The sequence below is a fragment of the Lampetra planeri genome, chromosome 62, assembly GCF_965212315.1.
Source record: "Lampetra planeri chromosome 62, kcLamPlan1.2.h2, whole genome shotgun sequence".
In the NCBI taxonomy this organism is placed as follows: Eukaryota; Metazoa; Chordata; class Hyperoartia; order Petromyzontiformes; family Petromyzontidae; genus Lampetra; species Lampetra planeri.
This window is the reverse complement of record NC_136168.1, coordinates 519156-545193: the sequence shown is the minus strand read 5'-3', so window position 1 is coordinate 545193 and position 26038 is coordinate 519156. Positions and strand designations below refer to the sequence as shown.

The window sequence follows — 26038 nt, the reverse complement described above, 5'->3', positions numbered from 1 at the left end:
CCAAAGAGTATGGATTCCTGCAGTCACGAAAGCTTCAAATAAATGCTAATCTCTCTGCAAAGAGTAGAGATTAGCATGTGAATGGAAGATCGCAGCGCCGCAACCAAGGGGTCGGCGCGCGAAGTGACTGTGAAAGCGCAAGTTTGAAATGGGCGTAAAGCACAACTAACATCGGAAGGTGGTAGGATGGGAACATCATAACCAATTATGACTTAAACTGGTCGATAACGTCTTTCCAATGATTGTGTCTGTGTTTATATATCTGGATGGCTTCATGAACGAATCCTTGTTGATAGCCAGTGGGCTTGCAAAGTACCTTCATCTTAGAGAAATCAATTTCATGTGAGCCCACCGCATTAAAACAATAATCAACCACGGCCGAGATATTGGTCCTACAGTATTTCAGATCTGCCTTATGTTCACGAACACGGTCCGAGACATGTCTCTTAGTTTCACCAATGTAACTACTGCTGCAGACACAGCTTAGTTTGTAGACGCCGGGGTATTGCATGTCAGGGATCACATCCATCACAGATGGGATCAGATCACTTTGCACCATAGAGCCCAATGCATCTCTGACCAGGAACACATTGCCAGTGAACTCAAGCACGTACACCAAGCTCTTAAGGCTAATGGTTACTCTGACTATACAATCCGCAAAGCCATCACTCCAACCATGAAGAAGGACCCTCTTGAGGAGCCATTCAAAACCATCAACTTACCCTACATTGCGGAGATCACAAAAAAGATCTCCAAAATCTTGAATAAACACAAGATCCATGTCCGATTCAACAGATTACTTAAAACGTGATCTGGTTCCATCTGTAAAATATGTGATTCCGGACATACAGTACCCTGGCGTCTACCAACTGAGTTGCCTCTGTGGTAGTAGTTACATTGGAGAAACCAAACGACATGTCTCTGACAGCATCCATGAGCACAAAGCAGACCAACACGGTAGGACCAACAACTCGGCGGTGGCAGATCACTGTTACAATTCAGTGGGCTCACATGACATTGATTTCTCCAAGACAGAGGTTCTCTGCAAGCCATCTGGCTACCATGAGAGATTCGTTCATGAGGCTATCCACATATACAAACGCAGAGACAATTTCAACCGAGAAGATGGATTCTGGTTTAGCAATCATTGGAAGGATTTGATGAATCATTTCGGGTCTTAATTGATTGTGTTCACGTTTACGGTGACTTTCAGACCGCATTCCATTTTCTTCTCCCCGCTCCTCTTTTCCCGAACATACAGTGAGGGAAAAAAGTATTTGATCCCCTGCTGATTTTGTACGTTTGCCCACTGACAAAGAAATGATCAGTCTATAATTTTAATGGTAGGTTTATTTGAACAGTGAGAGACAGAATAACAACAACAAAATCCAGAAAAACGCATGTCAAAAATGTTATAAATTGATTTGCATTTTAATGATGGAAATAAGTATTTGACCCCTCTGCAAAACATGACTTAGTGCTTGGTGGCAAAACCCTTGTTGGCAATCACAGAGGTCAGACGTTTCTTGTAGTTGGCCACCAGGTTTGCACACATCTCAGGAGGGATTTTGTCCCACTCCTCTTTGCAGATCTTCTCCAAGTCATTAAGGTTTCGAGGCTGACGTTTGGCAACTCGAACCTTCAGCTCCCTCCACAGATTTTCTATGGGATTAAGGTCTGGAGACTGGCTAGGCCACTCCAGGACCTTAATGTGCTTCTTCTTGAGCCACTCCTTTATTGCCTTGGCCGTGTGTTTTGGGTCATTGTCATGCTGGAATACCCATCCACGATTTTCAATGCCCTGGCTGAGGGAAGGAGGTTCTCACCCAAGATTTGACGGTACATGGCCCCGTCCATCGTCCCTTTGATGTGGTGAAGTTGTCCTGTCCCCTTAACAGAAAAACATCCCCAAAGCATAATGTTTCCACCTCCATGTTTGACGGTGGGGATGGTTTTCTTGGGGTCATAGGCAGCATTCCTCCTCCTCCAAACACGGCGAGTTGAGTTGATGCCAAAGAGCTCATTTTGGTCTCATCTGACCACAACACTTTCACCCAGTTGTCCTCTGAATCATTCAGATGTTCATTGGCAAACTTCAGACGGGCATGTATATGTGCTTTCTTGAGCAGGGGGACCTTGCGGGCGCTGTAGGATTTCAGTCCTTCACGGCGTAGTGTTACCAACTGTTTTCTTGGCGACTATGGTCCCAGCTGCCTTGAGATCATTGACAAGATCCTCCCGTGTAGTTCTGGGCTGATTCCTCACCATTCTCATGATCATTGCAACTCCACGAGGTGAGATCTAGCATGGAGCCCCAGGCTGAGGGAGATTGACAGTTCTTTTGTGTTTCTTCAATTTGCGAATAATCGCACCAACTGTTGTCACCTTCTCACCAAGCTGCTTGGCCATGGTCTTGTAGCCCATTCCAGCCTTGTGTAGGTCTACAATCTTGTCCCTGACATCCTTGGAGAGCTCTTTGGTCTTGGTCATGGTGGAGAGTTTGGAATCTGATTGATTGATTTCTTCTGTGAACAGGTGTCTTTTATACAGGTAACAAGCTGAGATTAGGAGCACTCCCTTTAAGAGTGTGCTCCTAATCTCAGCTCGTTGCCTGTATAAAAGACACCTGGGAGCCAGAAATCTTTCTGTTTGAGAGGGGGTCAAATACTTATTTCCCTTATTAAAATGCAAATAAATTGATAACATTTTTGACATGCGTTTTTCTGGATTGTTTTGTTGTTATTCTGTCTTTCACTGTTCAAATAAACCTACCATTAAAATTATAGACTGATCATTTCTTTGTCAGTGGGCAAACGTACAAAATCAGCAGGGGATGAAATACTGTTTTCCCTCGCTGTAGATCTGGCCAACTGCCAAATCGCTGTTCGTGGTGCTGAAGTTAGGAAAAACCGCTACTTTTTTCAAATTTTCTTGCTGTGGATTTCACACCTGATGATGATTGCTTGTGTTGCAGTCGAAACGTCGTGATAATTTTTATTGTTTAATATTTTTATTATTTCCCTTCTACATGACTTTACTGAAAGAACCAAGAATATGAATCCCTGCATTCACGAAAGCCTTAAATCAAAATGTATGTGCTGTGTTTAATCGAACCTGGATCTTGTGTTTGCTCATTATTTTGGAAATCTTTTTAGTGACCCCTGCTATGTATGGCAAGGTGTGATGGCTTTGATTGGGTCCTCAGATGGTTCTTTCCCAACGGTTGGGGTGATAGCTTTTCGGATTGTGTAGTCTGAATATCCATTGATCTTGAAGGCTTGGTGTACGTGTTCCAGTTTACTGGCTAGGTGATGACGGTCGGAAATAGAGTTTTGTTCCCATCCTACCACCTTCCGATGTTAGTTGTGCTTTACACCCATTTCAAACTTGCGCTTTCTTCACAGTCACTTCGCGCCGACCCCTTGGTTGCGGCACTGCGATCTTCCATTAACATGCTAATCTCTCTTTAACATGCTAATTTTCACCTGGCAGCCCTTTGATTGGTGGAAAACGAACCACCGCCGGGCTCGCTGCCGAACACTTACATTATAATTGGCTGCTGACATTTGGGCTATGCCAATTTTAAACCCTTATAAACAGTTTCCCTTGGAAGCTAACCCCCCTTTTCCTGAAGATGACCGCTTGCGTTGCGATCGAAATGTCGTAGTTTTTTGTTATTTTTTGTTATTGTATTTGAACCTATCTACGTGATCTTCTTGGTTCTTTCGGTAAAGTCACGTAGAAGGGAAGTAATAAAATAATTAAAATAAAACATAATAAAATAATTCTCACGACGTTTCGGCCACAACGCAAGCAGCCGTCCTCAGGTGAAAACCAGGTCTGTCGGGGAGACAGCGTCTGAATGAAACAGCACACGAGCTTGGAGCATATATATAAGCTGGGTTGGGAGGGGGGAAAGGGCGCTTCGACAAAATAATTTGCATATCAAGAGGAATTTAGCATATTTATGGGAAATGCAGGAATGTGATTAGTACTAATTATGCCCATGCATTATGCAGGATTAGCAGCATCAAAGGGAGGGGTAGCATTAATAAAGGGAAGGAGTGTTAATAGTATGTAGCTGCAGTAACTAAAACCACCACGTAAACAACTAAAGTATAAACTACATAGTATCATCAGTATACTAACTATACTCTACAATAAGCTGAGTTACTAACAGTAAGTAATACATTATAATTCTACGTCGTAAAAATTATATAATATGCTTCCATCTAAACTTTATTTTCTTACATTACACGAGTCTACACCGTACTATATACTGCCATAGACAAACCCAACATTAAATTATATACTGTATTGCTATAAACCTTATACATTGTAATATAACACTATGTATTATTCTACCCACCCTAATGTATATCACACTGCTATATATTCACTATACAATTACGATACTATATATTACTTTGAACATTGTATTAAGCATATAAATGTTATACTATTTGTTATTATACACTGTACCATTGACCGTCGTGTCAATGGGTGAGTAGTGAGAGGAAACTTGCAGCGGAGCAAAGAATCCATTCCCTGCGGAGAATACAATGCCAGTGAGTGGAACGCGGTCTGAAAGTCACCGTAAACGTGAACACAATCAGTTAAGATCCGAAATGGTTTATTACGTCCTTCCAATGATTGCTAAGCCAGAATCCATCTTCTCGGTTGAAATTGTCTCTGTGTTTGTATATGTGGATCGCCTCATGAACGAATCTCTCATGGTAGCCAGATGGCTTGCAGAGAACCTCTGTCTTGGAGAAGTCAATGTCATGTGAGCCCACTGAATTGTAACAGTGATCTGCCACGGCTGAGGTGTTTGTCCTACCGTGTTTCAAGTCTGCTTTATGTTCACGGATGCGGTCCGAGACATGTCGTTTGGTTTCTCCAATGTAACTGCTACCACAGAGGCAACTTAGTTTGTAGACGCCAGGGTACTGTATGTCTGGAACCACATATTTTACAGACGGGACCAGATCACGGATTTTATGTACTGTGTTGAATCGAACAGTATATAATTTAATGTTGGGTTTGTCTATGGCAGTATATAGTACGGTGTAGACTCGTGTAATGTAAGAGAATAAAGTTTAGATGGAAGCATATTATATAATTTTTACGACGTAGAATTGTAATGTATTACTTACTGTTAGTAACTCAGCTTATTGTAGAGTATAGTTAGTATACCGATGATACTATGTAGTTTATACTTTAGTTGTTTACGTGTTGGTTTTAGTTACTGCAGCTACATACTATTAACACTCCTTCCCTTTATTAATGCTACCCCTCCCTTTGATGCTGCTAATCCTGCATAATGCACGGGCATATGTAGTACTAATCACATTCCTGCATTTCCCATAAATATGCTAAATTCCTCTTGATATGCAAATTATTTTGTCGAAGCGCCCTTTCCCCCCCTCACAACCCAGCTTATATATATGCTCCAAGCTCATGTGCTGTTTCATTCAGATGCTGTCTCCCCGACAGACCTGGTTTTCACCTGAGGACGGCTGCTTGCGTTGTGGCCGAAACGTCGTGAGAATTATTTTATTATGTTTTATTTTTATTATTTTATTACTTCCCTTCTACGTGACTTTACCGAAAGAACCAAGAAGATGAATCCCTGCAGTCACGAAAGCTTTAAATCGAAATCTATCTACGTGACTGTACCGAAAGAACCAAGGATATGACCAAAACATCCCAATGCTGAAAATATATTTGAACATTATTTAGCAGGATCCTGCTTAAAAAGTGTCTTCAGACTCGTTGGCGCTTTCCCTAATAAACGAGCAAAATAACTTTGGCCCACCTCTCTTCCTCGTCCCTTCCACTGGCCCCAGAAGGACGCTGCTGGAAAGGCCCTGTGGTCTGTGAGTGACGCAGCCCAAACCATGACAGGATCCTCTGTGCTCTTACCAGTATCGGTTTGTGTACTCTGTATATACGCACATTGACCTTCTTTCGCACCATACGTAAGCCAACCACGCTGATTCTTTTAGTCACCGCGATGCGAATAATGCTGAGATGTGCGTGATTGTTTTAGGAGGATGATGAAATGGGCCCAGCAATGAGGCTTGAGCTGGGTGAAGATGGTGCAGCGGAGCAGCAGACGCATCACATCATCATTCCCAGCTACACCTCTTGGTTTGAATACAACAGGTATGCTGCCATCCAACAACGCGCATGTGTACATATCGCTACCATCCAACACGTGTGTTCATAAATACACGTCAGTGCACATTTCAGAATTCTAAGGGGTTTATATACACAGATATATGCGAATTCTGAAATGAGATGTAGAGTAATCCCTCGGTTAAAATTTTGTATCCATTCCACCAAAACTACTGTTGATTGATAACAGGAATTACATGTTAAAAGCATTCATCCAAAAGAGAAAATGTAATGTATACAAAGCCAGTCGAGGTCTCAATGCTCATAAATGAGAATCGCTGATTGGCTGAGGGCATGGCTCAGCCCCACTTACGAGCGCTCGGATTGGACGAAATTGGCGCCCGCATGCATAACGTAAACGTCCAGTTCATGAACATTTTAATGTTAGTCCAAACCATGGGGTCCTATTGGAGGTTAAACATTGACCAAAAAACTTTACCGATGTCCCTGTTAACCAAGAGACTACTGCAATGAAAATTCAGTTTTCTAGGATTAGTGACTAAAAACTCGATTTTTTTATATCTACCAAACCCTTGCCCATAGTGGGGGTTACGTTCTTGAAAATAGCCGCAATCAGCAAATCTGCGATCCGCAAACTGGTTCCCAGTTCGTAATCTGACACCAACCCCCTCCTTTGGTTTCATGTTACTCTACGTGAACCCAAACATGAAACGAGAAGTATTTTTTACCTTAAAATGTGATTTATAATTTCTACAGTGATAATTTTTTTTCAGTTTTACAGTAAATGTAAATAATGGAAAAAAAGTAATGTAGTTAAGAATAATCGCAGGCGGCCTAACCTCACCGCCGCCTCCTCACTGGCCACTGGGAACACCGCGTGGCCTGCGACCCGCAATGGGCTGCGTGGAAGACGAGACGAAGGCAGAGACGGAGACGCAACAGAGACGGAGACGGCACTGTGTGTATTCTTCCGCGGCCGCATCATCACGAGTAGTGCAGTTAAGAGTACCTGTACAGTACTACTTTACGATGTGTGCTGTACAGGAATCTCACGTTCAATCGCGATATGATCGAGCCACGTGGGGCGAGATCGGCAAACTAAACCTCGATAAATTTGGTATGAACGGTCAAATTCGCGATTAAAAACATGCGCTGCGCAAGATTTTAGTGTATACAGTAGTCCCTCTGTTAACGTTTTTCACCCATTCCACGAAAACTACTGTTAACCAGAATAATTGAATCGAATTTACTTATAAGTTGAGAAATAAGTCGAAATCTCCGAGTCTGCAAGAGAGCTGTTTTTACACTGCCCAAAACAGAAAACGTAATGTAAATAAAGCCAGTCGAGGTTCAAATGCTCAAATGGGCATCGCTGATTGGCTGAGGGTGTAGCTCAGCCCCACTTACGAGCCCTCGGATTGATCGAAATTGGCGCCCGCGTGCATAACGTAAACATACCATTAGTCACAATGTTAATGTTAGTTGAAACCATGGGGTCTGAGAGGCGAAACGTGAACCGAAAAACCGTTAATCGATGTCACTGTTAACCGAGGGACTTCTGTATTGCGTTACTAAATGCAATGTAAATCAGTGTTGGTGCGTTATTTTTCTGAATTGGGATGTTGGGTCAATAACAGTGATGTTGTGAAGTTACGGGAGTAAACTGGGGAACCAGGAGGAATTCCCATGCAGAACAGGGGAAAACAAACTCCACACAAAGGCACCCGAGTGAGGAATCAGACCCAGGGGCTTCTGGTTGTGAGACAAGTGTAACCATGGAACCACCATACCACCAAAATAATAATATGTAATGATTATTTTCTTATTTTCCAGTATTCACGCAATTGAAAGGCGAGCACTACCGGAGTTTTTCAACAGCAAGACAAAATCAAAAACTGCAGAAATGTGAGTGTTTACCGAGACATTTAAATGTACAGTGATACCTCGGTATACGACCGCTTTGGAATACGTCGAATTTGGTATACGTCGTGTTTTTTCGAGACAAAAATGTCTTGGGATACGATATCTTGCTTGGGATATGACGCGTTTGCTAGAACTTGTATGGGTCGGGATGAGTCACCGCGTACAGTACCCGCGTATGCCCCGCTCACGACTGAAACAAAGCGAGAGGGGCGGGGTGGCGTGGGGGAGAGGGGCGGGGGACGTGGGGGAGAGGGGTGGGGGACGTGGAGGAGAGGGGCGGGGGGCAGGGGGGAGACTGCTCCCATGAAGGGTGGAGCCCGCCCCCATGGAGGGTGGAGCCCCGGGTCGAGGTGCGCGCGACGTGGGGGATGGAGGCACGCCACGTGACCAGCGCAGCTGACAGCAGCAGCGCGGTCACGTGGCTTCTGTATGCATTTTAGTAATTAGTGTCTAAATTATTTTATACAACCCCATTAATGTATAATATGCCATTTAAAATATCATTTATTTTCCTCTGGAACGGATTATTTACTTTCCCTTTATTTCTTATGGGAAAAATTCGTTTGGTATACGTCATATTCGGTATAAGTCCTACCTTCTGGAACAAATTAACGACGTATACCGAGGTACCACTGTATGTAAATGTACGTATGTAAGTATTACTTCTCTTTGGTTCTTTAGGTAAAGTCACGTAGGTATAAAATAAAATAAATTAAATCATGACATTTCGATTGCAACACAAGCAATCATCATCAGGTGGGAAAACCACAGCAATATATTTTTTTTGCTGAAGTGGGAGAGAGTTGCCGTGGGGAGAGGTTATATAGGTAAGAAAGGGGGAGGAGCAAGGGGGGAGAGGGAGGGGTGTGGGGTAGGGGGAGGGAGAGCACTGCGTGTACGCGAGGCAGAGGTTGCAAACGGGTTTTGATTCCTTACCCGTACCCGGCCGCACCAGGGTCGCAAACGGGTACCCGTACCCTACCCGATATCCGGCTACCCGTACCCGGCCGGTTATCGGGTAGGGTACGGGTATCGGGTACCCGATTGCGACCTCTGACGCGAGGAGAAGGACGTGAGGCGGGGAAGTGGGCGGGGTTGGGAGTGGGAGGCCGAGAGCTGGGGATGCGGGGGGGGGGGAGTTAACTCGAAAAAATATGATAGACGACAACCACTACAAAGCAGTTAGGGTTTTACCTGGTTAATAACATCCTTCCAATGATTGCTCAATTTGTATCCATCTTCTCGGTTGAAGTTATGTCTGTTTATATATCTGGATGGCTTCATGAACAAACCTTTGATAGTAGCGCGAAGGTTTGCAGAGTACCTTGGTCTCGGAAAAAAACAATATCACGCGAGCCCACAGCGTTATAACAATGGTCAGCCACGGCAGAGGTATTGGTTCTGCCGTGTTTCAGATCTGCCTTGTGTTCGCGAACACGGTCCGTGATATGTCGTTTCGTTTCCCCAATGTAACAGCTACCACAGGTGCAACTTAGTTTGTAGGGAGTGGTAGTGTAGCGGTTAGTGCATCTGCGCTACGAACCCGGTGACCAAAGTTCGATTCCCGCTCACGGCCAACACCAGTTACAATTATCTGAACGAGTTCTGGGCCTCCCCTCGATCGACTCAGCCTCAAATGAGGACCTGGTGCAGTGTGCAAACATTGCCACTGGAGAGACAAAGGTGGCCAGGCGTGGTGTTGGCCACCCACCCCCCTCGTGTGCCGTGCCGGCCTTCATAGATGCTACTCGCTAACAGCACATGCCTCAACAGTCTGTTCAGGATTTTCGGGAGCTCTTTATCTTTGTTATTAATGAACTAGGCAAACACTTCATCTTGGCCTCATGGATCTCCATGCAAAAGGAAATCCAATCTCCACTGCTGGGACCAGTCTGGAATGGTCCACCCACTTGTTTTTTCTGTATTTACGGCTCCCTCTATCTCGGGCCTCACTATGCGCTGCGTTGCACCGCTACCCAAGTAGTTAACCTCGCATCCAATAAACCTTCAAAGCCAGGGTGAACATCCGATTCCAAACGTAATTTATTGAATTGAACGAGGTAAAACTGATGGAAAAACACAGCACAAATACAGCATATATTAATACTTGGTAATATCAATACAATGAATGAACACTACAGCACCATAACATTGTATTAGATAGCATGAACTCAACAATAGATCCTGGATGGACCAGGCACCTACATTAGTACTGCATAGCTATACAAGAGAACAAGCTACTGTGTTAAATAAAGGCACATCGTTTAATCATCACACTGCCCTCCAAATGTACAGTACTACATATAACACTGAGCTGTGGATGAGACATTTCGTCATCCTTGCTCTCCAGATCGCAATATAGTTACTTGGGTGCAAGTTTGACTCGACTTATTCAATTACAAGTAACAATCACAATAAGGCAAGCTGCAGGCTTCGTTGTTAACTATGCCTTGTATTTATCATAACAATTGAACAGCATTATAAAGGCATTTACAGCATTATAACGGTCATTCTAACATTATAACAGCATTCCCAATATTATGAGAACATAAACGAACTTACAGACAATGCTTCTTAAAGTCCCACAATGTACAGTTACAGCTGACTTCCCTGGGATGCGATTTGTGCCACCATCTTGAACTCTGTGTAATGGCGGACGCCAGCCTCGTGGCTGAAAGACTGTCAAATCGTAACTTCCTGGTCACGTGACCAAACTCAACCTCAAAACAGGAAATTCCTGTATACACACACCCCCCACTCCTGCCGTGGAGCAAAACACCTGCCGTGAGGCAGAACACCCTCTGTCTTTCAAAGAAGATAATTAACTTGATGCACATCATACATTTTATTATCCTCCATGATGATTATTAGTATTTTATTCATTACACTTGATGTCTACCCAGGAGAGCCTCACTGAGTCTCATGACTTTTTCAGGAGCGTCCTGACATGTTTTCTCAGCCCAGGAGTGGTTATTGCTTCGTACGAGTAGATTCCAATTTTGGAATTTGTGTGTATTTTTTTTGGCAAACTTGCACCATGACGCCAGCACACAATAGCCTATACAGTAATCCCTCGCCAACTGCAGGGGTTAGGTTCCTGGAAAAGGCCGCGGTAGGCAAATCCGTGGTTGGTAAAGTACCAGCGGCCTATGGATAAAAGGGAGTCATGGGAACCACGGCCGCGGTAAGACTCGCCATAGCTTAACTAAGTTTGCCGATTTATTAACTAAACAACAAATAAAATAGAGTACATTACACAACAACATAATAAAACATAAATACACTTTACATTAACTTTATATACATTTAATATTAACGATGATGATGACAATGAGATGTTGGGGGAGGGGTGGTTAGAAGGAGGTGCTCAGCCCACCCCCTCTTCCTCCAGGTAATCAATAACAGATGAGTGGGCAGGCACAGAGGCAGGCACAGTGGCACCACCAGCAACGAGCCCTAATCGAAACATCACTTTTTTATGGTTCTAATTGTAGACTCATTCAGCCCAAAGACTCTCCCCATAGACGTGTGGTGGGTAATTGTCGGGCGTAATACGCCGCCACCACGACGGTTAAACATGTACCTCCAATCAGGGGCCCATAGGGGGCAATAGTGGGTCCGGTCTGTACGAAGTCGGACTCGTGGGTCAGGCAACCTGGGGAACGGTTAGGAACCAGAGGGGGACACCCCAAACCCCCAGTGCGGGCTGGGGGATTGCGCAACAATCTAGGTCCCTCCAGAAGGTCCCAGAGAGTGAGCATGGCCAGGGGCGGAGTGACCCTGGGAGCCCCATAAAAGCCGGACCCCAGAGCAGCTCGAGCCAGTCAGCGTCAAGCCGAAGACCCAAGAGCTCACCTGAAGATAGGACCCTGGACCCCAAGCTCCGCCGTCCTTCTAAGGGCCGGAGCTCAGTGAGGCCAGTGGTCAGTAGGCTAGGACTCTGAAGATCCCCGAACCCGACGTCCTTCTCAGGGCCGGGTCTGAGTGGGCCAGTGGTCGGAACCCGAGGACCTAGGCTGGGTCGGGTCAGCCTCCCCTTGGTCCCGTTAGCCAGAGGTCTAAGAGTGGTTGGTCCCAGTGGCTAGGGCACGTTAGCCCGGAGGCTGTACCTCCTTAGGTTGTTGGGTAGAAGGGGCCATTACCCCTTCGTGTTAGGGACCTGTGTAAATTGTTAAATGAATACGTGTTGCCTCCTAAGAAGACTCCGTCTCTATACAACCCACTACAGACGCAACACTCTCCCCACGTGCACAAGCCGATCCAATAACCCATCACTCTTCTTGCTCTGTTTGTATTTTTCTCACCTTCACCGCTCGCTGCACGCTTTTGGTCCATGATTAAGGGGAAAATAAATGTGAACGATCAACGAGGAAAATATGCGGTTGCGATGTGACTCGGTCTTTGCACTGTGAGAATTACGACAAAACAAAGGGACAGCTGATAAGCTACGACGCAGCGTTACGGGTGGCTATGGTTGGTCACGGGGTAGTGCTGTGGTGCGGAGGAGAACTGTGGCCCAGAAAAATTTGTAAATGCGCGTTGCAGACCTCATGCTTACCCTTGGATACTCAAATTTCCATGCCGCGGTTTAGTAAATCTACCTCCGTGACTTTAATTCTAGATTTGAAGCTTTCGTGACTGCAACGATTCACATTCTTAGGTTTTTTCGGTAAAGTCACGCAGGTAAAAACATTAAAAAGTAAAATAAAATAAAAATAAAAATCACGACGTTTCGGAGGCAACACAAGCTTCCGTCTTCAGGTGGTACAGTCACAGCCACGACAGCTGTATCAAGTAAATGAGAGATTGCAGGAGTTACCACTGCGTTTATATAATGGTTGGAGAAGGTGGTGGGGCAAGGGCCGCATACTTATTATTAATATGGTAAGTATTCTCAGGTTTTTTCGGTAAAGTCACGTAGGTAAAACATTAAAAGTAATGAAAGTAAAATAAAACAAAACAAAAATAAAAATAAAATTCACGACGTTTCGGAGGCAACACAAGTCTCCGTCATCAGGTGGGACCGTCACAGCCAGATTAGCTGCATCAAGAGCTTTCATTACTTTTAATGTTTTACCTACGTGACTTTACCGAAAAAACCTGAGAATATGAATCATTGCAGTCACGAAAGCTTCAAATCTAGAAATAATATGGTAAGGTGAGGCTTGAGACTAAGAATAGACTGCATAACAAAGGCTGAGCCTTGGTTATGGAGAGGTGCGGTTTGTGACTCAACCTGTAACAAGAAGACCACCACTAAACATGGTAAAACAGTAATGGTTGTCTGTCAAATAAGATTGGCAAATAAGTGTAGTTAAATCTTTTTTGCATGGTTAATCACATCTTTCCAATGATTACTCAGTTTGTAACCGTCATCACGGTTGAAATTATGTCTGTGTTTGTATATTTGTATGGCTTCGTGTACAAACCTTTGATGGTAGCCAGGAGGTTTGCAGAGAACCTTGGTCTCGGAAAATACAATTTCATGAGAGCCCACCGAGTTGTAGCAATGATCGGCAACGGCCGAAGAATCAGTTCTGCCGTGTTTCAGATCTGACTTGTGCTCGCGGACACGATCAGAAACATGACGTTTCGTTTCTCCAATGTAGCAATCACCACAAATGCAACTCAATTTGTAGACTCCAGGATACTGTAAGTCAGGAATGACATCCTTCACAGATGGAATCAAATCACGGATTTTATGCACTGTACTGAATCGGACTTGGATCTTATGTTTGTTTAGAATTTTGGAGATGTTTTTGGTCACGCCTGCTATGTATGGCAACGTGATAGTTTTGGTCGGAGTTTCATGTGGCTGTTTCTGTATGGTGGGAGAGACAGCTTGGCGGATAGTGCGGTCAGAGTATCCGTTCATCCTGAGGGCCCGATGTACATGTCTTAATTCACCGGCCAGGTGGTGTTGGTCAGCAATGCCATGGGCTCTGTGGTATAGCGTTTTGATGAGATAATTCTTTTGAGATGGGTGGTGGTGGGAATCCGGTTTCAAGTAGGAATCTGTGTGGGTGGCTTTCCTGTAGACAGAATGTCCCAAGGATCCGTCAGGCCTCCTCTCAAACAGAATATCCAAGAATGGTAGTTTACCGTCTTTCTCCACTTCCATGGTGAATCTGATGGATGGGTGTCTAGAATTGATGTGGTCCAAGAAGTGGTTCAATGCTGAGAGGCCATGTGGCCAGATGACGAAAGTGTCGTCCACATACCTCTTCCACAAGGAAGGACGCAGGGTGGATGTCTGGATGGCGTCTGATTCAAGCTTTTCCATGAACATGTTGGCTATAACTGGTGACAAGGGGGAGCCCATAGGGGTACCCTCATTCTGTTTGTAGAAGGTGCCATTCCAGGTAAAATAAGTGTTGGTGAGGCAATGCCTAACCAGCGCAGGTACATCAGAATTCAATCCATGTTGGACTAAGTCCTCAATTATTGTTAGGGTGTCCAGTACTGGGACTTTGGTGAACAAAGATACTACATCAAAGCTGACGAGGATGTCATCAGGAGATAGTACCATGTCCTTAACCATAGAGACTAATTGGGTTGAGTTGAGTACTGCCGAAGAGGTCTTGCCTGTGAAGGGGAGCAGAGTATCTGATAGAAAACAGGCTAGTTTGTACGTAGGAGAGTTTATCGTCGACACGATGGGTCGTAGCGGGGTGCCTTCTTTATGGATTTTGGGAAGACCATAGAGTCTGGGAGGTCTAGCCGCCGATGGTTTTAGAGAGGGACGTTTGCTTGGTTCGATTAGGGAAGTCGAACTCGTGATGATACTGTTGGTTTTTGTCGTTAGGTTTTTAGTGGGATCGTTTTTAATTTTGGAGTAACTCCCATCATTAAGAAGGTCCAGGATTTTGTTGTTGTATGAATCTTTATCCATGATGACCGTGGCATTGCCCTTGTCTGCCGAGAGGATGACTATATCATCTCTCTTTTTTAGGTCCGCGAGTTCAGAGCGTTCGTTTTTGCTGATGTTACTTGTGGGTTTCTTAGCATTCTTAAGAATAGTAGCTATTTCAGCTCTTGCTACATCTGCATGGATGTGTCCTATGCCTCTGAGGGCTACATCAATCTGAGAAATCATATCCTCTACTGGTATATATTTAGGAGTGACGGCGAAATTTAGTCCTTTGGCCAGTACCGTTTTTAGATTGTCAGAAATTGGGATGTTACTCTGATTAATCACGGTCTTGTTAACATCCAGCTTTGCGATGTGTGGCTCTGGTTTCTTCTTAGATAGGAAGAAACCAGAGCCACACATCACAAAGCTGGATGTTAACAAGACTGTGATTAATCAGAGTAACATCCCAATTTCTGACAATCTAAAAACGGTACTGGCCAAAGGACTAAATTTCACCGTCACCCCTAAATATTTACCAGTAGAGGATGTGATTTCTCAGATTGATGTAGCCCTCAGAGGCATAGGACACATCCATGCGGATGTAGCAAGAGCTGAAATAGCTATTCTTAAGAATGCTAAGAAACCCACTAGTAACATCAGCAAAAACGAACGCTCTGAACTCGCGGACCTAAAAAAGAGAGATGATCTAGTCATCCTCTTGGCAGACAAGGGCAATGCCACGGTCATCATGGATAAAGATTCATACAACAACAAAATCCTGGACCTTCTTAATGATGGGAGTTACTCCAAAATTAAAAACGATCCCACTAAAAGCCTAACGACAAAAACCAACAGTATCATCACGAGTTCGACTTCCCTAATCGAACCAAGCAAACGTCCCTCTCTAAAACCATCGGCGGCTAGACCTCCCAGACTCTATGGTCTTCCCAAGATCCATAAAGAAGGCACCCCGCTACGACCCATCGTGTCGACGATAAACTCTCCTACCTACAAACTAGCCCGTTTTCTATCAGATACTCTGCTTCCCTTCACAGGCAAGACCTCTTCGGCAGTACTCAACTCAACCCAATTAGTCTCTGGTTAAGGACATGGTACTATCTCCTGATGACATCCTCGTCAGTTTTGATGTAGTATCTTTGTTTACCAAAGTCCCAGTACCGGACACCCTAACAATAATTGAGGACTTAGTCCAACATGGATTGAATTCTAATGTACCTGCGCTGGTTAGGCATTGCCTCACCAACACCTATTTTACCTGGAATGGCACCTTCTACAAACAGAATGAGGTTACCCCTATGGGCTCCCCCTTGTCACCAGTTATAGCCAACATGTTCATGGAAAAGCTTGAATCAGATGCCATCCAGACATCCACCCTGCGTCCTTTTCTGTGGAAGAGGTATGTGGATGACACTTTCGTCATCTGGCCACATGGCCTCCCAGCATTGAACCACTTCTTGGACCACATAAATTCTAGACACCCATCCATCAGATTCACCATGGAAGTGGAGAAAGATGGTAAACTACCATTCTTGGATATTCTGTTTGAGAGGAGACCTGACGGATCCTTGGGACATTCTGTCTACAGGAAAGCCACCCACACAGATTCCTACTTGAAACCGGATTCCCACCACCACCCATCTCAAAAGAATTATCTCATCAAAACGCTATACCACAGAGCCCATGGCATTTCTGACCAACACCACCTGGCTGGTGAATTAAGACATGTACATCGGGCCCTCAGGATGAACGGATACTCTGACCGCACCATCCGCCAAGCTGTTTCTCCCACCATACAGAAACAGCCACATGAAACTCCGACCAAAACTATCACGTTACCATACATAGCAGGCGTGACCAAAAATATCTCCAAAATTCTAAACAAACATAAGATCCAAGTCCGATTCAGTACAGTGCATAAAATCCGTGATCTGATTCCATCTGTGAAGGATGTTGTTCCTTCTTAATTTTAGAACTTTCGTGACTGCAGGAATTATTATTTGGTTATTTTGGTTAAGTCACGTCTAAAGATAAAATAATAAATTAAATAATAGAATACGACGTTTCGATTGCAACACAAGCAATCATCATCAGGTATAATGAAATAGCGACATAAATTCTAACCAGAAAACTATAGACAGACATATTAGCAGACAGATATCACCAAGATACATAGCCAGAGCAACACAGGTAACAGAGAGGGGTGATCGTCTCTGTGGGGTGGCCTTAAATAGACAGAGGGGGGGGCGGAGGCAGAGAGAGGGAGGGGGGTTAGAGAAAAAATTAGCATATCAATGAGTGGTCAACAGACGTGGTGCTGCAAGTACGATGACACGGCAAGCAAGCCTGAAAATCAGGAGAAGGACACACTAAAATTAAATAACCTAGTAAAATATCGAAATGTAATGTAATACAACACAGAGGGTCGGTCAACACACAATTAACGCATAGCCTGGTTGATTACGTATTTCAAAGATTGCTAAGTTAGAATTTAAGTGTGAACATTCTAAAGAGGACACAGGCAGAGAAAACAAGTCGCCATAGAGAGAGAAAAAATATAAGCTTGTTGTTCCTGACTTAAAGTATCCTGGAGTCTACAAATTGAGTTGCAGTTGTGGTGATTGCTACATTGGAGAAACGAAACGTCATGTTTCTGATCGTGTCCGCGAGCACAAGTCAGATCTGAAACACGGCAGAACTGATTCTTCGGCCGTTGCCGATCATTGCTACAACTCTGTGGGCTCTCATGAAATTGTCTTTTCCGAGACCAAGGTGCTCTGCAAACCTCCTGGCTACCATCAAAGGTTTGTACACAAAGCCATACAAATATACAAACACAGACATAATTTCAACCGTGATGATGGTTACAAACTGAGTAATCATTGGAAAGATGTGATTAACCATGCAAAAAAGATTTAACTACACTTATTTGGACCATCTTAATTGACAGACAACTATTACAGGTTATTGATAGACAGCCAGTCTTGTTTTACCAGGTTTAGTTTTTTCTATTTTCACACTTTTGTTATGTAGGCTAGGCGTAGTCACAAACCGTACCTCTCCATAACAAAGGCTCAGTCTTTTGTTATGCAGTCTATTCTTAGTCTTCAGCCTCACCTTACCATATTAATAAAAAGTGTGCCGTACTTGGCCCTTCCCCTCTTCAACCATTATATATACGGAGTGGTAGCTCTTGTAATCTCTCATTTACTTGATACAGCTGTCGTGGCTGTGACTGTTCCACCTGAAGACGGAAGCTTGTGTTGCCTCCGAAACGTCGTGATTTTTATTTTATTTTACTTTTATTAATTTATTTATTCATTACCTACGTGACTTTACCGAAAAAACCTGAGAATATGAATCCTTGCAGTCACGAAAGCTTCAAATCTAGAATGAATGGTAATCTTTTGATGCCACCGTCCGCCAAGAAATGATTTCGGAAATAAATCAAGGAACCGTCCGATGAAGTCTAGGGCACGAGTCAAATCTGTCTTTGGAACACGGAGCAGCCAATCGTCATCAGGGCTGGGTGCTGCTATACGGCAACAGACTGTAAAGCTTCGTCTTCAGCCGCTCCTATAAACATTCGTCTTCCGACTACTTCGGCATTACAAGAACTGATTTTGGCACACAACCCCGCAAGATTTCCTGACCGGGGTTTGCAAATCTCGAGAAAATAAATAAAATAAATAATTGTTGCTAAAAGTGTGCTTTTTTTTATACCGCACGTACTGGTGTACCACCAATATGTTTATGTATTCATCCCCATGCCTTTCACTGCCAGTTGGTTAAAGGCTTCCAGCTATGGTAACTAGGATTAGTGACTCATGAGGGATTGCTGTTGTTGCTCTGAATTGGTGAGAATCACTCGGGTATGAAGAAGCCCCCCCCCGGCGTCACGAGGGATACTGAACCGAGCTGTGTTTTTTTATTTTCCGTGCGTTGCAGCTATCTGGCATACAGGAACTTCATGATTGACACCTACCGGCTCAACCCCCAGGAATATCTCAGTGGAATGGTGTGTCGGCGAAGCCTGGCTGGGGATGTGTGTGCTATTATCAGGTGAGATCGGCCTCCTATAGAGCAGTGCCAAGTCAAGTTTATTTGTTTAACCAAAATGAGAACTCACGAGACCACGGTCGTCCCATTTGCAATAATGATCGCACCAATCATGATAAACATTATTAGCCAAAATTGTAATCACATGTAAATTGTCGCCCTCTACTGTAAAAAAGTGTAATGATAAATAATTCAACCATAAAGCTGACTGGTTTACTATTTATAGATATTTAGAATTTACACCTCGAAATTCCAAGTTGAACACGTGCATTGCAGAAGACGTGCAGGTTAAAGGAATAATCTTTGCTGGCAATAAAAGCAGGTGGCCTTGGGCAGGATACTCCTCAAAGGCAATCTTGGCCTTTGTTTGGGACTCACGATGGAGTGGCTGCCAAATATAGGGAACTCTTCCCAGAGGGCAGCCTGCTAACATGCAGGTGCTGGGTGACATGTTTACATCGCATGACTGACAAGGGTCATGACGGCTTCTGGGAAGGCAGTGTTCATCACAGCTGATGAAAAGTGGCTGGCTGTATGTATGTATGTTACACTTCTTTAGCACCATACGTACGTAGACAGCCATGCTAACCGTTCCAATGGGAGGTGGATGTCTTATAGGCACTAAATTAAAGGAAGAAGCTGGTGATCCCTTCTTGGATAATGTCATTATATCACTGATATTTAACGCATTTCTTTAGAACTGCTTTTTCTGTTTAGTTTGTTGTCCTCCCCCGCACCCCGGATTAGCACGGTTGGCTACGTACGTTGCTCAAGAAGTTCAACACATGTACATACATTACGAGGCCACGGAACGTGAAGAATCTGAATATTTATGCTGAAGAAATTCGATGAGCTATAAAGCGCTTTTTCACAGATGTTCAGTAGGGGCAGATCAGAACTTTACAACAACAAACAATACAAAAACACAATAGAAGTGCAAAATATAGGAAAGGTAAACAAATCACTTAGAAAATATACATAAATAAAAAATGTATACAAATATATAAGTATATTTTGTGAACTAGGTGTGTCAGCGCTATGCAGGCGATTGTGACGTGGTGCATTGCACAGCTGCAGCGCGAGCTCGGAACCTGACCAGAGTATCACTCGGCTTGTTTAGTGCAGGCATCGGGTGATCGGTAGTCAAAACATATTTGCACCTCGTTAACGATGGAACATTCACATCGCTGCACGTGAACTTCACCAAGTGAAATAAATGTTCCGTGAAAAATTACAAAAAATATCTCGTGACAATTAAATAAAAACTGAGCCAATAAATGGTTCCTCCTGAATTAAATCTTTATTTAAACTAGGTGAGAGCCTGGTTTAAATAAAATATTGGGTAATCAAGTGTATAATTTAATGTGGAGCCCCTTGAGACCCAAACAGTCTCCCTTGCGAGGGAGATCTAAGTCACAAAACATATCCAACGTTTAACACATTCAACATCAGTTAACAATATGTGATTGTGGAGATTAAAAAAATAATTTATTTTATGGTAGGGTACATTAAGGTACATTCTTGCTGTGGTATCGTATGATATTAGCAGTATCCAGTCTTCTATTTGCTCTGTCATTACATCTCCCTTAATGAGGTCTCGTCCTATGAAATAAACAGCGTTGTGAACACTCATCCTGCTCAGGTGAGAAACCAGCATCACTTCCTTGTGACAGTTTAGTACGTTATCTCCTTGTTGTATGTGTGTATGTACGTTGAATTTATTTCACACCGTATGTAGCCAACCGTGCTAATTGGAGGTGCGGGGGGAGGAGTGATCATACCAACATTCCTAGCCGTTTAACCCCCGATGAGAGTGACTTCTATAGCGTGTTGTCCAGTCAGCCGTCATGTGACCAAAAGTGTGGACACATGATGGAAATTCATTGAGACAGAAAACCATCTGGCATGGTGATTACCAAAATGTGGTGTGCGTGATTTTATTACGTTTTCTCAAAGCCTGCACTAGGACCAACAGTCTATTATTATTCATACTTCAGTATGTCCTCCACCTGGTGAGCCAAATTACAGCTGCAAAAGCAGCACAACAGATGAGCAATATACAGTACGTAATAGGCTTACCATATAAGTAGATCAGCGCGCGACTGTTTAACCCTGTGTCCACAAATTCTCATTCTCCCGTCTTCCATTACGGCTTTGCGCTTCATGGAGACATTTCTGCCCCCTGGGATTCGTCTGCTTGCCAATGTGCTGCCCTTTATCTGGAATAAATTATTATCCATAAAGAGCAGTGACAATGTAATAAACCAGAAGGGATAGTGGTCATGTGGGGGGTTGGGGTAGGGGTTTGTTGAAAGAGCCACACAGCTGACTCTCCGGTAGCAACAAAGCAGCTTTGCATTTGATTGTCAGAGATAAATCACAAAATAGGTGCTTTCAATGGTACCTTTGGCGCTGGAAGTATTTTAGTTTACCACGTAGTAAGTAGGCTTTCGCGACCAATATTATCTATAATGGTTTTTTTTTGGTTAGATCACGTAAGTGTAAATCTATCAATAAACCCACCACCACCCGACACAGCCCAGTTAGTAAGGTTTGTCACGTAAACAAAACATGCCAATTAGTTCCTAGATCGGCACACTGGTGTGTTGGAGAGTAAACCCACTGCAACATTTACAATTCGAGTACTATGATGTTTCGCCGGTAAATACAACCAAGCCTCATTGGCGAATTGTGGAGAAATCCTCCTCCTGTTTCGGTCTTGAATAAAAGAAAAAAAACCTCTTATGGATCAAAGTATGTTATTAATATTGTTAACTAACCAAGGTGATTTATTGTTATCCACATGATAGCCACTAAATAAATCCTGAGGATGCCCTGTTGACTTGGGGCCGCGGTGGTGCTTGGGCACACGAGGAAGGTGTGACGCAGAATGTAACATATCCCATTCCGGCCACGGGCAAGTCATGCTCATCGCGTGATGTTCAACCTCCAGCACTGGCAAGCGACAAGTGGGGCTAGGGCAGGACACGGCCGCTGGAAAGGATATGATGGCTGATGTTGAACTTCTTTCAACCCCGTACATAGCCAACTGTGCTAATCAGAGGTTTGCGGGGGAAGGACAACAAACAAAAAAACTAAATATGCTGGCCAGCAATAATGATGGAATGTCAGTCAAGGGGAGAGAACGCACGCCCCGGGAAGATGTCCCTCGCCCACGGGAGGGATGACATCCGATCGAGTGCAATGTCCATGGTGGATCATCGCAGCGCCTTGGGGAGGTTCGCGGTTTGAATTGAGTGGGCCGCCCCGATTAATGCTGCAGATGGATTAACTGTGGAAGTCCGCGCTGTCCACTTCGCAGTCAGCGTTAAGGATCCCTTGACGTCCTTCACGCAAATTACTCGGTTGGAATCTACTTAGAAATCATCGCCCCCCCTACTGAGAAAACTTGGCAGGACCCTCCTGAATGAGTCATGAGAATCAGCTACACTTCCCTGGATAAACGAGCAGAAAATAATAATAAATTAAGGATAAACAGGTCCCTGCTGGGTGGGCTGGTAGGAAAGAATAACCAAAGAATATAAACATAATGTATTATTACACTTGTTTAGCCAGGAAAGCCTCACTGAGTCTAAAGGTTTTTGTAGGGTCCTGCCAAGTGTTTTCAGTAGGGGGCGATGTTGCTACACCTAATCAGACGATACGAAGGGAGAGTTTGAGGCCTAGTTCTAGGCTTTAGGCCTAGCTGTAGGCTTTAGGCCGCTGTGAGTTAATTTTTAATTTAAATGTTTTCATTAAAAACTATCTCAGGGAATTATAAGGGAATGTTACACTTGTTTAGCCAGGAAAGCCTCACTGAGTCTAAAGGTTTTTGTAGGGTCCTGCAAAGTGTTTTCAGTAGGGGGCGATGTTGCTACACCTAATCGGACATCGGACGGACGGACGATATAATCTATTGTAGGCTGGTTCACTTCGTTCCTACCAGTATAATTTACACTTGTGTAATGGGTTCAACTGAGTCGCAGACGTAGACTTAGAGGCAACACATTTATTCAGTTCCAACACACGGGGTAACTTTCCCCTTAACATAATAACAACCTATGGTGGTGACCACCAGGCTAACTACACTAGTTACAACGTAACTGCTAATACGGACTGGGACCAACAGCTTCGGCCCGGGTCCACGTGTTGGAGACTCGTTGAACGGAGAACGTAGACAAAGGGTTTCTTCCAGGATGAACAACCACCCCTGTACCCGGCTTCTATTCTCTGTGGCGTGGCCGGCTCCGTTCTTGGCCACATCCACCTTCCAGAATCCTCGGGAAGGATCTGAGTCCCAATCACGTGACCACCCCCCACCCCCTCTTGGGGCCCCTTTGTCAACTTAACCGGTCACGTGTACTCCTGGGTCAACCAGAGTGCCATGACCTCACGTAACCTCATCCTTCGGCCGGCACCCACACACCCTGTCTTGTAGGGTCGGCACTGCAGGCAAAGCGTGGTGTCATTCAGTGCTATTTTTCAGCGCTCACCGGGCCCCTCTAGGGCTGGTACTACACCCACACCACTGTGGTATCTGCGATGTCGCTACACCGCACGCCGTGCCCGTCTAGGGCCGGCACTGCACCCAGCATGTTGACATCCAGCGATGTCACTACACTTGTAAGGTACATTTCATCTGTAGATGTATATATGTTGAGCTTTTTTCGCCCCCGTACGTAGTCAATTGTGCTCATAGGAGGTGCAGGGTAAGAACAAAAAACTAAACTCACACAAAAAGCAGTTCCCAATCCAGCAGCTTGAGGGAGGTCTCCATCCAGCAGTGGATTGTTTGTGTCTGATGATAATGATGAATATAAAATAACGCATTACAAGCTAGCACAAGTGTTAGGCCCCTGAGACCCTTAACCACGCGCACGGATATTCAACGTCTGCTCATGTTGGCTGGGCACGCCTCGACTCCAGGGTGCATGCGTTTCTGGAGCAGTGGGGGCTCATAAACTACCAAGTGGACCCGGACAGCAAGCCTTCTCCTACAGGGCCACCTCCCACCGCTCACTTCCACGTGCTGGCTGATGTACCCAATGGCATGGCACCGATGAAGCCAAGAGGCCCTCAGGTGAGAGTGCACAGAGTGTGGCGACCCACCACCCCCCACGGGCAAGTGAAGTGTGTGCAGGGGCGCAACTATTAGGGGGAGTGGCAGCGTTATACAATGCATAGGGGCCCTGCCCCCGAATCAACAGTGCAGGGGCGCAACTATAAGGGGGAGTGGCAGCGTTATACAATGCATAGGGGCCCAGCCCCCGAATCAACAGATTAACAAGTAAACTATTTTAAGAAAATTGATAAATATTTATTTATTTATTTAAATGACCTGCGGGCTACCATTGACCAAGCCCGATCAACGCATCTGGCTATCATATCAATAGAGAGGCATAAAGTTCGCAATCCACCTCCTTTGAGAAAATCCTAGAGCAGTGAGCCTCGGCATGAAAGCAAGATGCACGATAAATTAATTGTGAGTTGACTTGTACCTTTACATCTCTTTTATTAATACTGTCACTGTGAGACTGTCTTCCTTTAAACCCAAATACACAGTGAAACTAAAATAATATTTTTAGTTATAGCCTACATATAATTGTATACAGGTTAAAAACATCTGTAGCTATTTCAGTCAAAGTGAGTCGGATCTTGCATACCCTAACTTGTTGAATTAAGTCGTTGTGCCCCTGAGAGTGTGCTGTATTTGGGCCAACTTCACCCATTCACACTTTTGGGAAAGAGGCCACTTTGTGAGTAGTAGGAAGAGAGTATCTCCTTTGTGCTTTATTGGTTTCATGAATGTGCATAATAAATACAGGAGTTTGTGAGAAGGGGAACTATATATATCGCTTGAGCAGGGTGGGTTTATGGTGGACTATGTAAACCATTTGTGAATAGTAGAGAAGTGTCATTTATTGCAAATACTGGTGTTTAAAAATGTTGGTAATGCCTATGCTTCTCAATGATTTTGATGTATCTATTGATGCGTGAATAGAAGATGTTTGCCTGTGTGACGTAAATACCTTGTTGATTTTTTTCACGTGACAAGAATACCGTATGTGGGTCCAGGTTATGTATTCCCAAGTTGCGAGACGTATTCGCAGCGGCTTTTGGCTTGCCATTGAACAATGACGGCCACCGCTTGCGCGATTTCAGATGCACTTCTGCGATTTCAGATGCACTTCTGCGGCCGTTTGGATCACTCTTCCTTTCAATATTAGCAAGCCCCTTGAGCTTATTCACTATTAAATCATCTAGAATGAAAGCTAATTTCTTTAGAACTGCTTTTTGTGTTTAGCTTGTTCTTCCCCAGCACCTCCGATTAGCACGGTTGGCTACATACGTGTGAAGGAAGTTCAAAATAAAGACGTACATACGTATATATATACACGAGGAGCAGTGCACTCGGGCTTGACAATGGATGGAGATGGCCCTCTAAAAAGGTGTGCTTTTGCAGGGCCCTGCCTCGCAGGTCATGCTGACCTTGGTGGACCGCGGACGGGATAAGCCAGCAGAAGTGCAGAGTTTTGGGCTGCGCACAGACATATACTCCAAGAAGAACGTCTCTGCTAAGGTATTTTGCTACCTCCAAATCAATTTGGGACGCTGGCGGCACGAGTTCAACACGTGTCAATCTTTCACAACGGACAGTGCATTCCAGGACATTTAACACGTATATTTTTATGTTTAAGATAGTTACTAGTGAAGTGAATCTGGTTGCACCGACTCAAAGTGAGGCACCTTGGAGACAATGCATAGTATACAGTGTCCAGTAAAACGTTTGTGTTGCTATTACCTACTCGCCCAATTGAAATCTGGCTAAATGTATAGGTTTACCAAAAACCAGAGCAAAAACCACTTTGCAAACATGCAAACGCTTTTGCGCTTACAACTACTTGTCAGAATTATAACACACCTGTTGCATTTATTGGCCTACACTAGACATTGCAAAGACAATATCAATATTATCAGAGCATGTTTGTTTGCATGTTCACCACAAATATGTGTGGTTAATGCAGACTTGATTCCTTGCAATAA

The 26038-nt window shown here is 44.2% G+C and overlaps 1 protein-coding gene across 2 annotated transcripts in view; it reads left to right on the top strand.

The window, feature by feature from the left end:
* The window catches only part of LOC144736639 (SWI/SNF complex subunit SMARCC2-like), a 109898-nt gene that overhangs the window by 44078 nt on the left and 39782 nt on the right, over positions 1–26038 (top strand). The window contains exons 14-19 of one of the 2 annotated variants that reach the window (XM_078619209.1): positions 5850–5879; positions 6053–6168; positions 7975–8046; positions 18884–18997; positions 23921–24074; positions 25458–25574. In XM_078619209.1, coding sequence (XP_078475335.1) covers positions 5850–5879; positions 6053–6168; positions 7975–8046; positions 18884–18997; positions 23921–24074; positions 25458–25574 — 603 coding nt within the window. The remainder of the gene's footprint in view (positions 1–5849; positions 5880–6052; positions 6169–7974; positions 8047–18883; positions 18998–23920; positions 24075–25457; positions 25575–26038) is intronic. The other variant, XM_078619207.1, reaches the window with a different exon arrangement.